At 45.2% G+C, this 11,520-nt stretch overlaps 1 protein-coding gene across 4 annotated transcripts in view; it reads left to right on the top strand.

Moving 5' to 3' along the window:
- Nucleotides 1-11,520, top strand: part of matk (megakaryocyte-associated tyrosine kinase) — a 154,054-nt gene that overhangs the window by 100,522 nt on the left and 42,012 nt on the right. For all 4 annotated transcript variants that reach the window (XR_009442804.1, XM_059638520.1, XM_059638518.1 and 1 more), the window contains exons 3-5: nucleotides 3,972-4,085; nucleotides 4,719-4,834; nucleotides 6,149-6,368. Coding sequence is in view for 3 of the 4 variants with exons in the window: in XM_059638520.1 (XP_059494503.1) it covers nucleotides 3,972-4,085; nucleotides 4,719-4,834; nucleotides 6,149-6,368 (450 nt within the window). In the remaining variant the exon portion in view is untranslated. The remainder of the gene's footprint in view (nucleotides 1-3,971; nucleotides 4,086-4,718; nucleotides 4,835-6,148; nucleotides 6,369-11,520) is intronic.

Below are 11,520 nucleotides of genomic sequence, written 5' to 3'. Positions count from 1 at the left end.
GTGTTGTGTGTGTGTGGGGGGGAGTGGTGTGTGTGTGTGGGGGGGGAGTGGTGTTGTGTGTGTTGGGGGGGGGGGGAGTGGTGTGTGTGTGTGTTGGGGGGGGGAGTGGTGTGTGTGTGTGTGTGGGGGGGGGAGTGGTGTGTGTGTGTGTGTGTTGGGGGGGGGGGAGTGGTGGTGTGTGTGTGTTTGGGGGGGGGGAGTGGTGTGTGTGTGTGTTGTGGGGGGGGGGAGTGGTGTGTGTGTGTGTTTGGGGGGGGGAGTGGTGTGTGTGTGTGTGTGGTGGGGGGGGAGTGGGTGTGTGTGGTGGGGGGGTGGTGTGTGTGTGTGTGGGGGGGGAGTGGTGTGTGTGTGTGTGTGTGTGTGTGGGGGGGGAGTGGTGTGTGTGTGTGGGGGGAGTGGTGTGTGTGTGTGGGGGGGGGGGAGTGGTGTGTGTGTGTGGGGGGGGGAGTGGTGGTGTGTGTGTGGGGGGGGAGTGGTGTGTGTATGTGTGGGGGGGGAGTGGTGTGTGTGTGGTGGGGGGGAGTGGTGTGTGTTGTGGGGGGGGGAGTGGTGTGTGTGTGTGTGGGGGGGGGAGTGGTGTGTGTGTGTGTGTGGGGGGGGAGTGGTGTGTGTGGTGTGTGTGTGGGGGGGAGTGGTGTGTGTGTGTGGGGGGGGGGGAGTGTGGTGTGTGTGTGTGGGGGGGGGAGTGGTGTGTGTGTGTGTGTGGGGGGGGAGTGGTGTGTGTGTGTGTGTGTGGGGGGGGAGTGGTGTGTGTGTGTGTGTGGGGGGGGGAGTGGTGTGTGTGTGTGGGGGGGTGTGGTGTGTGTGTTGTGTGTGGGGGGGGTGTGGTGTGTGTGTGTGTGTGGGGGGGGTGTGGTGTGTGTGTGTGTGTGGGGGGTGTGGTGTGTGTGTGTGTGGGGGTAGTGGTGTGTGTGTGTGTGGGGGGAGTGGTGTGTGTGTGTGTGGGGGGGAGTGGTGTGTGTGTGTGTGTGGGGGGGGAGTGGTGTGTGTGTGTGTGTGGGGGGGAGTGGTGTGTGTGTGTGTGTGGGGGGAGTGGTGTGTGTGTGTGTGGGGGGAGTGGTGTGTGTGTGTGTGTGGGGGGGAGTGGTGTGTGTGTGTGTGTGGGGGGAGTGGTGTGTGTGTGTGTGGTGGGGGGAGTGGTGTGTGTGTGTGTGTGGGGGGAGTGGTGTGTGTGTGTGTGGTGGGGGGGGAGTGGTGTGTGTGTGTGTGGGGTGTGTTGTGTGTGTGTGTGTGGTGGGGGAAGCGTTTGTTGGTGGGGAGTGGTGTGTGTGTGTGTCGGGGGAGTGTTGTGTGTGTGTGTGTGTGTTGGGGTGTTGTGTGTGTGTGTGTGTGTGTGTGTGTGGGCGGGGGGGAGGTGTTTGTGTGTGTGTGTGTGTGTTGGGGGGGGAGGTGTTGTGTGTGTGGGTGTGCGTGCGTGCGGGGTGGTGTGTGTGTGTGGGGGGGGGAGTGGTGTGTGTGGGTGTGCGTGCATGCGGGGTGGTGTGTGTGTGTGGGGGGGTAGTGGTGTGTGTGTGTGTGTGTGTGTGCTGTGCGTGCGGGGTGGTGTGTGTGTGTTGGTGGGGGGAGTGGTGTGTGGGTGTGGGTGTGTGTGGGGGGGTAGTGGTGTGTGGGTGTGTGTGTGGGGGGGTAGTGGTGTGTGGGTGTGTGTGTGTGGGGGGGGAGTGGTGTGTATGTGTGTGGGTGTGCGTGCATGCGGGGTGGTGTGGGTGTGCGTGCATGCGGGGTGGTGTGTGTGTGTGTGGGTGTGCGTGCGTGCGGAGTGGTGTGTGTGTGTATGTGCATCCCATTAGGTCCAGTGAGCCTATCAGCCTCTCAAAAAGAAGGACTTAGGCCCGAAAAGTCATCTTTCCTGCTCCTCTGATGCTGCTTGGCCTCCTGTGTTCATCCAGCGCCACACCTCGTCATCTCTATATCTTTCTATGGATTCCAAGTTATTAATATCTGGGAAATTACTACAAATGCAACCATTATCTCTGCTGCTAATTCCTTTTTCTATCCTAGGATGCATCCCATCAAGTCCAGTGAGCCTATCAGCTTTTAGCCTGATTAGTTTCTTTAGTGCTAGTTTATTGCATTTGTTTCTATTTATTTATTATTATTAAATTTATTACTGGAATGGCTGGCAGTCTTTGTCCACATTAGTCACAGTAAGTGGTGATCTTTCTTAAAATACTGCTTGAAGCTGGTTGATGCAACAGTGTGGTTTACTCAACCACTTCACAGAGCAGTGACTGCTCAGCGTGTTGTGTGTGGGACTAAGGTCATAAAAGATTTCCTACCTTAAAGAACATTAGTAAATCGGCTGCATTTCTTTTTATATCAGCAAAGTGTTATTCTACACTTTAGCAGCGAACTTTACCCCAGTTCTTTTTGAAACATGAAATGAAATTTGAAAACTGGGTGGGACCATTGGATGGGGAGGTGTTTAGACTAGTTCCCATTCCTCACTGCCCACACCAAACCTCATGAACTTGCTGACTCCTTCTTTAGGATATGGTGTCACAGATACTTTTGGCAGTTTAGCTGTTTGCCTCAAGTGTCTGCAGGCTACTCAGCTACAGGATGCATCATGGACGATGTCCATATATTTTGCAATAAGATGACAATGGCCAAAACTGGATTGCAATCATTAGCAGGAACCGGGACTGAACTATTGTGTTCCTTTCTTAACCAGGGTTTGAAAAGCCCACTTGTAGGATTCGAGGCTAAACTGCCATCCTAGCAACGTAGGAACTTAGAAACAAGATTAGACCATTCAGCCCCTCAAACTCATTCCACCATTCAATGAGATCATGCTGGTCTACAGCCTAACACTATATACCTCCTTTTGGCCCATATCCCTTCGCTTAACAAAAACTTATCTATCTCACATTAAAAATTAACTGATCGAACACTTACTGATGTTCATGCGAGAGAATTCCAAATATCTACCATCGTTTGATCTGTAGAAGTGCTTCTTAACGTCCTTCCTGAATGGTCTGACCCTAATTCTCAGAATATTAACCCCCTGTTCTAGAATCCCCAACCAGTGAAAATCACGTACATTTATCTACCTTATTTTTCCTGTTAATATGTTGAAGACTTTTATCAAATCACTCCTTAACCATCTAAATTCTAGAGAAAGCCAGCCTAATTCATATAATATTCCTTCATAACATAACCCCTAAAGTCCAGGTATCAATCTTGTAAATATACATTGTATTCTGTCCAAGGCCAATATATCCTTCCTAAGATGTGGTGCCCAGGTTTGCTGTCAGTTCTCCAAGAGGGGTCTAACCAGAGTTTTGTGAAAGTGCAGCATAGCCTCTGCATCCTTATACTCCAGACTTCCAGATATAAAGGCAAGCATTCCATTAGCTTTCTTGATTATTATCTACAGTTGTTCATACAATTCAAATATCTTTGCACCTGAACTCAGGTCTTTTTGGATATCCACAACACTTAACTTCATAACATCTAGAAAATACCCTGATCTATCCTTTTTGTTTAAAATGATCAGTCTCATGTTTGCTTACATTGAACTCCATCTGTCGCAGTTTTGCCCGTTCACTTGGTCTCTCAATACTCCTTTGTAATTTTATGCTATCATCTACACTGTCTACAATGCTGACTAACTTTGTGTCATCAGTAAATTTGGATATATGACTTCTGTACCATTGTCCAAGTCGTTAATTAGCAGAGTGACTTGTTGAGCCCCTAACAGAGATCCTTGTGGGATGCCACTGGTCATATCCTGCCAATGTGGTTGGTATCAGGCTGATATCAGCCAATTACGAAATTGTCAACGACTGATTGCACTGTACATGACAGTGAATCTTTCCATGGAAAGTGCTGCTCTCCGATCAGTGATCCAGTGGGAGGCCACTTGCTCTCTCAGCTTTGCAGAATAAAGAACTACTCTTACTCACTTTTCTTTTAATTAAATTGACCAATTCTCTTGCTAAAATTGCTTTGTCATTTTGTCTCCGCAGAAAGGCTGGGAACCTGGAACACAATGTATGGCTAAGAGTGACCACAAATCCACAAAGGAAGATGAACTATCATTTCACAAGGGAGATATCCTGACGATTATTAAGGCTGTCAATGTGAGTATGTAGTTTCTAGAGTTTTTGTATTACCCCCTTATATCTTGTTTCCTCTTTGGGAGGATGCTTCTTAGGATGTGAAGAGTGTAACATACCACTTTACCATCTGGGTAAATAGACTTATCAGTTTCACATTTTGTCCTTTTGAAGAAAATCATTCTTTAAGTATACTGCTCATTCATCATTGGTTTACAAATTCTGTCTCCCCTGCCCCTCCTTCACACAGATGGTATTTCAAATATCCCGAACAACTCTTCCCCTGCATGCAACCTGTATATAATATTCCAAAATTCCCTGGATAAGGGAAAGCTTCCAGTGGATTGGAAAATTGCTGGTAAAGCACCTTTATTCACACATCCTGACTAACTCATCCCATACACACATTCTAATCGACTCTCCACTGCACAAATCTTGTTTGCTATGCTAAGTTCATTTCCAAATAGTAAGCATAGGGACATGCAGGGAAGGGAAAACTGAGTGGAATTGAAAAATGTGGAGCTTCGGAGGAATGAGTGAAAAGTTGAGGATGAGCTTGAGGGATGGATGAGAGGGAAAGATGCAATAGAAGGGAAGGGAAGGGAAGGAAGGATAATAATATTTACATTATTATATATCTTTTTCTGTTGTAAACAGAACAAAGGTTGGTATAGAGCAAAAAATAATAAGACAGAAGAGGAAGGTCTGGTATCCAGAAATTACCTACGTGAGCGTGAGGCCATTCGAGTTGATCCTAACCTCAGTCTGATGCCGTGAGTACCTATTCCAATTGTTAAAATGCATTTGGAGAAATTTGGCCAACAGAACTCTTCGCTGTTATTCTTCCATTAGTACCATGGAATGACTAACAGTACGTCAGGTTATCATCTCATCCAAATGATTATATCTCCACCAGTGCAGTAGTTAGTCAATACAGAAGTGTCAGTTTAGCTTATGTGCTCAGGTTTTGTATTGGGAATCAGATACGTGATTTCTAACTCAGAGGCATGACTGCTACAACTGAGCTGGGCTGGCGTCCATAAATAACATTGACGGAAGGCATATAAAGAGGCCTTACGTCAAACAATGACCAAGTTTCACTTTATTAAATTGAACTGGCTCATTGGACAACTCTGCTGTGTCCCAGACCCCACTGATACACATTGGAAATTAAAATAGTTCCCCAATATTGAATGCATGTGCTGCCCCTGTTTGGATGTACCTTATTTAAGCCCAGACCAAAATAATTTTTGGCAGATATCTGGCGTGACTAAGGTTTAGGAGGAGGTTTATTTCTGGAGATTCACCACCTGAAAATATCATTTCTCTAGTTTATTCACACCGGATAGCATTGAGAGCATTGACCCACATAATGTTACCTCGAAATTAGAGGAAAGAATCTCAGTTGACATCAATGCTGTTCTGAGGCTTGCGGACCAGGAATGTCCTAGGCTTGGTCCCCAGACTGAGATCAATAATTTCAGACAAGTTCATGGGCAAGATTTTACTTCAGAATCTAACCACCCGTACTTAGTTAAAATCGGGTCCGAATGGCAATAGGCAGTATAATCAGCATCAGTGATCCATGGTGACAGAAGAAGTACATCAGTTCCTGCTAAATTGTCAGTGGGGTAGGTCTTGACTTTGAGATAATTAAAATAATTGAATGTAATTAGGAAGTGAAAGTGATAAAAGTAATTTGCAAATGTATTATCTCCCATTTTTCCATTATCGTAAAGTCAACTTTGACCTCAATGCCTTCTCCTGTCAAAGGCTCCCATGGTTGAATCGCTTATCAGAGTTTGGGCTTAAGCATAAACATGGACATTTGAGTGAGGTTGTTCCAAGCCATCAACCTGATGGAACATTCCTGAGCCTGTGGCTTCGGGAGAAGTGAGCAAAATATAGCCCAATAAAAAATATATGCGTGGGTACGAGGTTGGGAAGAATCGGGGTTTTGAAACATTATTTCCTTTACAGGCTTTAGGCAGGGAGGGAGGGTTTAATCTGTTGCCTGAGGAGAGGAAATGCCATGGGAATACTTTGAGTATTTTGCTAATATTTGTTCTTTCTTCACTCTTGGTGAGATGGTTCCACGGGAAGATCAGTGGAGAAGATGCAGTGAGGGTGCTCCAGCCCACTGAAGATGGTCTGTTCCTGGTACGAGAATCCATTCGACATCCTGGTGACTATGTTCTGTGTGTCAGCTCAAAAGAGGAAGTCAGTCACTATCGTGTCATTTACAAAGACAACAAACTAACGATCGATGAAGAAAACTATTTTTACAACCTTATTGAACTTATTGAGGTCAGTAACCCAATATCTGTTTGTCCCAACCTTCTATATTGCATGTTGTATGGTCGTAAAAGGCAGGATGACTGAGATCAAAGGGTGCAAAAATCATTCTGATGTGTGGGGGACACAATTCCACAAATACCCTCTAATAGACCTGTTTCATAAATTAGACTAGTTTGAGCAGAGAATCTTTGCAGACTATTCAGTAAGGGAAATCATTACAGTCCAGGCTCATCCTGCCATCACCTCAAGTGTGAATTTTCCAACTGGGACCTATGTTTGACAATGAGGAATAGGATCCCGGGTCAACTTCCCCAGTCTAATCCTGAGATGATGGGATGAGCTGTAATAACCCTTACTCCAACCCAGTAGAGGCTATCTGGTTAACACTAGACATTAAGTCAAGGAACTTGTGTAATCAACAGGCATCAGTGCCAGCCTTCCAAATCACCAGAACTGCAGGGAAACACCCAACAATATTCCTTGAACAAACATCAACAGATTTTAGCTTGTGAAACTCTTGAACTGGAAATATTTAAGGGGTGGATTTCCTTGGAATATTTCGTGAAACACCTACTGAAGTTGCCATGATGGACAAGGAGAAGACTGTTGTCACTGAGGAGCATTCTGATTCCCTTCTTCTTCCTCGTGATGCTGCAGTTTGAGTATCGGAACCAATGAACCCTTTATTCCCTTTCCCAAAGCGTTGAGCTGCTTCAAACGGAGGACTGACACGATTATTCTTGATTCACACAACCAGTCTGTCAGACTTCTGTTTGCACTCCTGCCATAACCAGTCTTGAATGATATTGGTCAACTAAGCAACTATCTAGAGGAGAAGCTCCACAGATATCTCCCCTCCTGAATGATGGGGGAGTCCAGCACATCGGTGTATAAGACAAGGTTAGGACATTTGCAACAATGTTCAGCCACAAGTGACAAAGTGGATTATCCGGTCTCAGACTGCTTCGGAGACCCTCAGTGTCAGATGTCAAGTCTTCAGCCAATTTGATTCACTCCACATGATATCAAGAAATGAGGGCATTGAATACTGCAAAGGCTATGGGTCCTGATAATGCTCCAGCAATACAGGGGTTCCCGATGTACAAACATCCAACTTACTAACACTTGTTCTTATGAACATTGTCCCATACAGGGGGCTCAATTTTAAATATCCACAGTGAAAATTTCTTGGACTTACAAACAGCTGGTTTATGTAGTTCTGCGTCATGTTCCGAGTTGGGTACAAATCAATTTTGAAACAGATTCAGGAATGGAGCTCATCCAGAACCTGCAGACTGTCTTTAGTACTTAGGACTTGTGGTTTAGAACAAACTGAGCCTCCAGCCAAGTTGCACCTGGACAACTACAACAATAGAACCTACCCAATAATGTGGACAGCTGCCTAAGTATTTCCTTTCCATGAAAAGCAGGATAAATCTATTCCAGCCAATTACCATCCATCAATTTTGTCTGTTTATTTAGCAAATGCACATCTGTGAAAACAAATATGGCCTCTTCATTTGCTAAGTTTAAGCTGATTTTTTGACCACTTATAATGAAATCCTCAGTAAAGTATAATATTGCTTGTGTCTCTTCACAAATGTTTCAGAGTTTGTATTAAAGGGGAGGCAAAGCCTACTGGTATTTTCACCAGGCTATTAATTCAGAAACTCAGCTCATGTTCTGGTGAGAGAGATAATGGGAACTGCAGATGCTGGAGAATCCAAGATAATAAAATGTGAGGCTGGATGAACACAGCAGGCCAAGCTGCATCTCAGGAGCACAAAAAATGATGAAGGGTCTAGGCCCGAAACGTCAGCTCCTGAGATGCTGCTTGGCCTGCTGTGTTCATTCAGCCTCACATTTTATTATCATGTTCTGGTGACCTGTGTTTAAAACCCTTCACAGCAGATGGTGAAATTTGAATTCAGGAAAGAAACTGGAAAGAATCAGGAAAGAGTCTAGGCCCGAAATGTCAGCTTTTGTGCTCCTAAGATGCTGCTTGGCCTGCTGTGTTCATCCAGCTCTACACTTTGTTATCCTGGTGGTGGAGGTCGGCTACACAAGGCCCTGTCCGGACCTGAATCTGTTTAGAGAGGACCACTTTTGCCATGGTTGGTTCATTTTGTCAGTTGGTGGATGTGTGAGGGAGTGATGTTTGTGAGGATATGAATAACCCACTGTCAATGCCCTGCAGGTTACCATTGACCAGAAACTGAACTGGACTAACCGTATTTAAAGAAAGCTGCTCAGAGTAATAGTCATAGAGTTATAGCATCACACAGCATAGGAACAGACTCTTCGTCCCAACTCGTCTACTCTGACCAGACGTCCAAATTGGACCTAGTCCCATTTGCCAGCATATAGCCCATATCTCTCTAAACCCTTCCTATTCATATACCCATCCAAGTTACCTCTCAAATGCTGTAATTGTACCCATCTCCACCGCCTCTTCTGGCAGTTCATTTCATATATGCACTGGCACAAGTCAGGAATGTGATGGAATACTCTCCACAGATGAGTACAGCTCCAACAACTCTTAAGAAACGAAGCCAGGAGAAAGCAGCAAACTGGTGGCAACCCCATATACTACCTTAAACATTCATCCCCTCCACCACTGAAGCAGTGGGTGCCATCAACAGGACGCACTGCAGCAATGCATCAAGGCATCATTTTTGATGGCTCTTTCCAAACCCATGACCTCTATCAGCTAGAAGGACAAGGAGAGCACTTGCATGGGAGCACTACCACCTGCACGTTCAATTCTATGTCACATACCATCCTGACTTGAAATTATGTTGCTAATCCTTCACTGTTGCTGGGCCAGAAGCCTAGAACTCCCTTCCTAACAGCACTATAAGTGATAAGCTGACTTACCACTGACTTTCTCAGGGGCAATTAAACATTGGCAATAATTGCTGGCTCAGCCAGCAATGCCTACATGGTGTGAAAGAATTGAGAAAAGGAAGACTTGATACGTGCTAAGTTCCAAGCAATGGTATGAAAGCACAACAATCTTGCCATTACACCCTGTGTATAACCATGATCTCCACATAGGTATGTCACTGTGCCCACATACTCTTAGGAGTCAATGTAACATGCTGTCTCTGATTCGGGGAATCACTTCTTATACTCTTTCTGCACAACATACACTGTGAAGAACAATTGAACCCAATCATAATTGCTGTTATTTGAACAAAAGATGTAATTTAACCTTCTACCAAGCCAGGTCAATCTTTCAAAATCACTGTAATATTCCTACCAGCTCAAAAATATCCCAAAGCTATTGCCTGGCAAATTAGTGGCCTTTAACATCCAGTAATTTTGTCTTCTCTCTAGCTGTGTGTCAGCCTCAGACACAAACTATTGGCTTTGGTACTGTTTCCAGCTCAGACTCCTAGCCCTGCCCTCAGACCCTGGCCCCCTACCTAAGCACATAGTGGAGTCCCTGGGGCCATAGTTCCTGGTTATTGGATCCTGATGTTCCCACTGTACCAAACCCAGGTGCCTGCAAGGTCTTCTACTTTCTAGTGACCACGGTAGGCACTCTGCTAGATTCCTGTTGATGTCTGCTTTTTACTGACGTGGCCCCATTTACACATTTGGTCAATTAAGAAACAAAATACAGTTTTACATTATATCACCTCCCAACCATCTGTACCCAGAGTATATCAAAGGTACAAAGTTTGGTACAACAATTATCATTTAATAACTAATCTGATTCCAAATTTATAATTGTTGTGCTTCAGTAAGTTACTTTTGTAAACTGTCTCAAAACCCTGGGACTTATTTTTTACACTGTAATGATCTATGTCTAAACTAGGGTTTCCAAATTTAGGGATGGTATTCTTGAGCCTACCTTTCACATTGCTTCATTGTAGAGCACCTGTGCTTTGTTCACGACAAACGACAACACCTTCCAGTCATGAAGCACTTCAATTCCCTCTCGCACTCCCATTCCCACTCCCAATCCCAATCCCAATCCCAATCCCACTCCCACTCCCTGGGTGGCATGTCCATCCTGGGCCGCCTCCAGTGTTGCAATGATGCCACCCAGAAACTGGAGGAGCAGCGCCTCATGTTCCACCTTGGGAGCCTACAACCCAACCGTCTCAATGTGGACTTTATCAGTTTCAAAATCTCCCCACCCCCGGCCTTATCCCATGTCCAACCCTCTCTCTCATTCCCACGTCCTTGATCTGACACAACCTACCCATCTTCTCTTCCACCTATCTGCTCCTCCCACCTCACTGACTAATTCTGACCACTGCCGACCTGCACTCACATATCACCATTCCACCTACTTCCCCTACCCCTACCCCTCATCTCTCTATTTATTTTGGGGCTCCCTTCTGAAGAAGGGTCCAGACTCGAAATGTCAACTCTCCCACTTCTCTGATGCTGCCCAGCCTGCTGTGTTCCTCCGGCTCCACACTCTGTTATCCCAGACTCCAGCATCGGCAGTTCATACTGTCTCTGAGTAGTGAGTCTTGATTTCAACACTGGGTGCAGAGTGGAGAAAGAATCGTACAATATATTTTGAGCTTTAGACGAACGATCCAGGAAACTTCATAGAGGCAAATGGCGTGGTGCTGTCTGTAAGAGAGACAAACAGAAAATGGTGTAATGCAGAGAGTGATTGGAGGTTAGAGATTAAAAGAAGGATCATGTATTGGAAAATGGCCTTTTCCTTGTACTGTTTCTGGAAATGAGAGAAATGGTTGAACATTCTCCTCAAATATGAGATCAATGTTCACATTTTGAACAGAATTGGACTTAACAGAGTATTAAGAGCTCTCAAAGGTGAAATAAACTTGACATGAGAGAGGAGCTGAGCCTTGTGAATCCAATTGTTTGGAAAAAACCTATGTTTTCGTAAAACGGAATTCAGAATGTGTTGAATTGTTGCAGTTCTATAAGGTGTTGCCCAGATAATTTACAGACAGAGTAATATTGAGTTTAGATAACAGCAACAAAATGAAAATTGTGAAAATGTTTACTGGGGCGGCTGATTCAATGAAGCATTCAATGTGCTGTCACCTAAAATCAAATTTAAGTCCCACTTATTAGGAAAGATGTGGAGGCTTTGGAGAGGGTTCAGAGGAGGTTTACCAGGATGCTGCCTGGACTGGAGGGCTTATCTTATGAAGAGAGGTTGACT

This window comes from Stegostoma tigrinum, chromosome 30, assembly GCF_030684315.1.
Source record: "Stegostoma tigrinum isolate sSteTig4 chromosome 30, sSteTig4.hap1, whole genome shotgun sequence".
Classification (NCBI taxonomy): Eukaryota; Metazoa; Chordata; class Chondrichthyes; order Orectolobiformes; family Stegostomatidae; genus Stegostoma; species Stegostoma tigrinum.
This window is presented reverse-complemented; position numbering and strand designations above follow the sequence as displayed.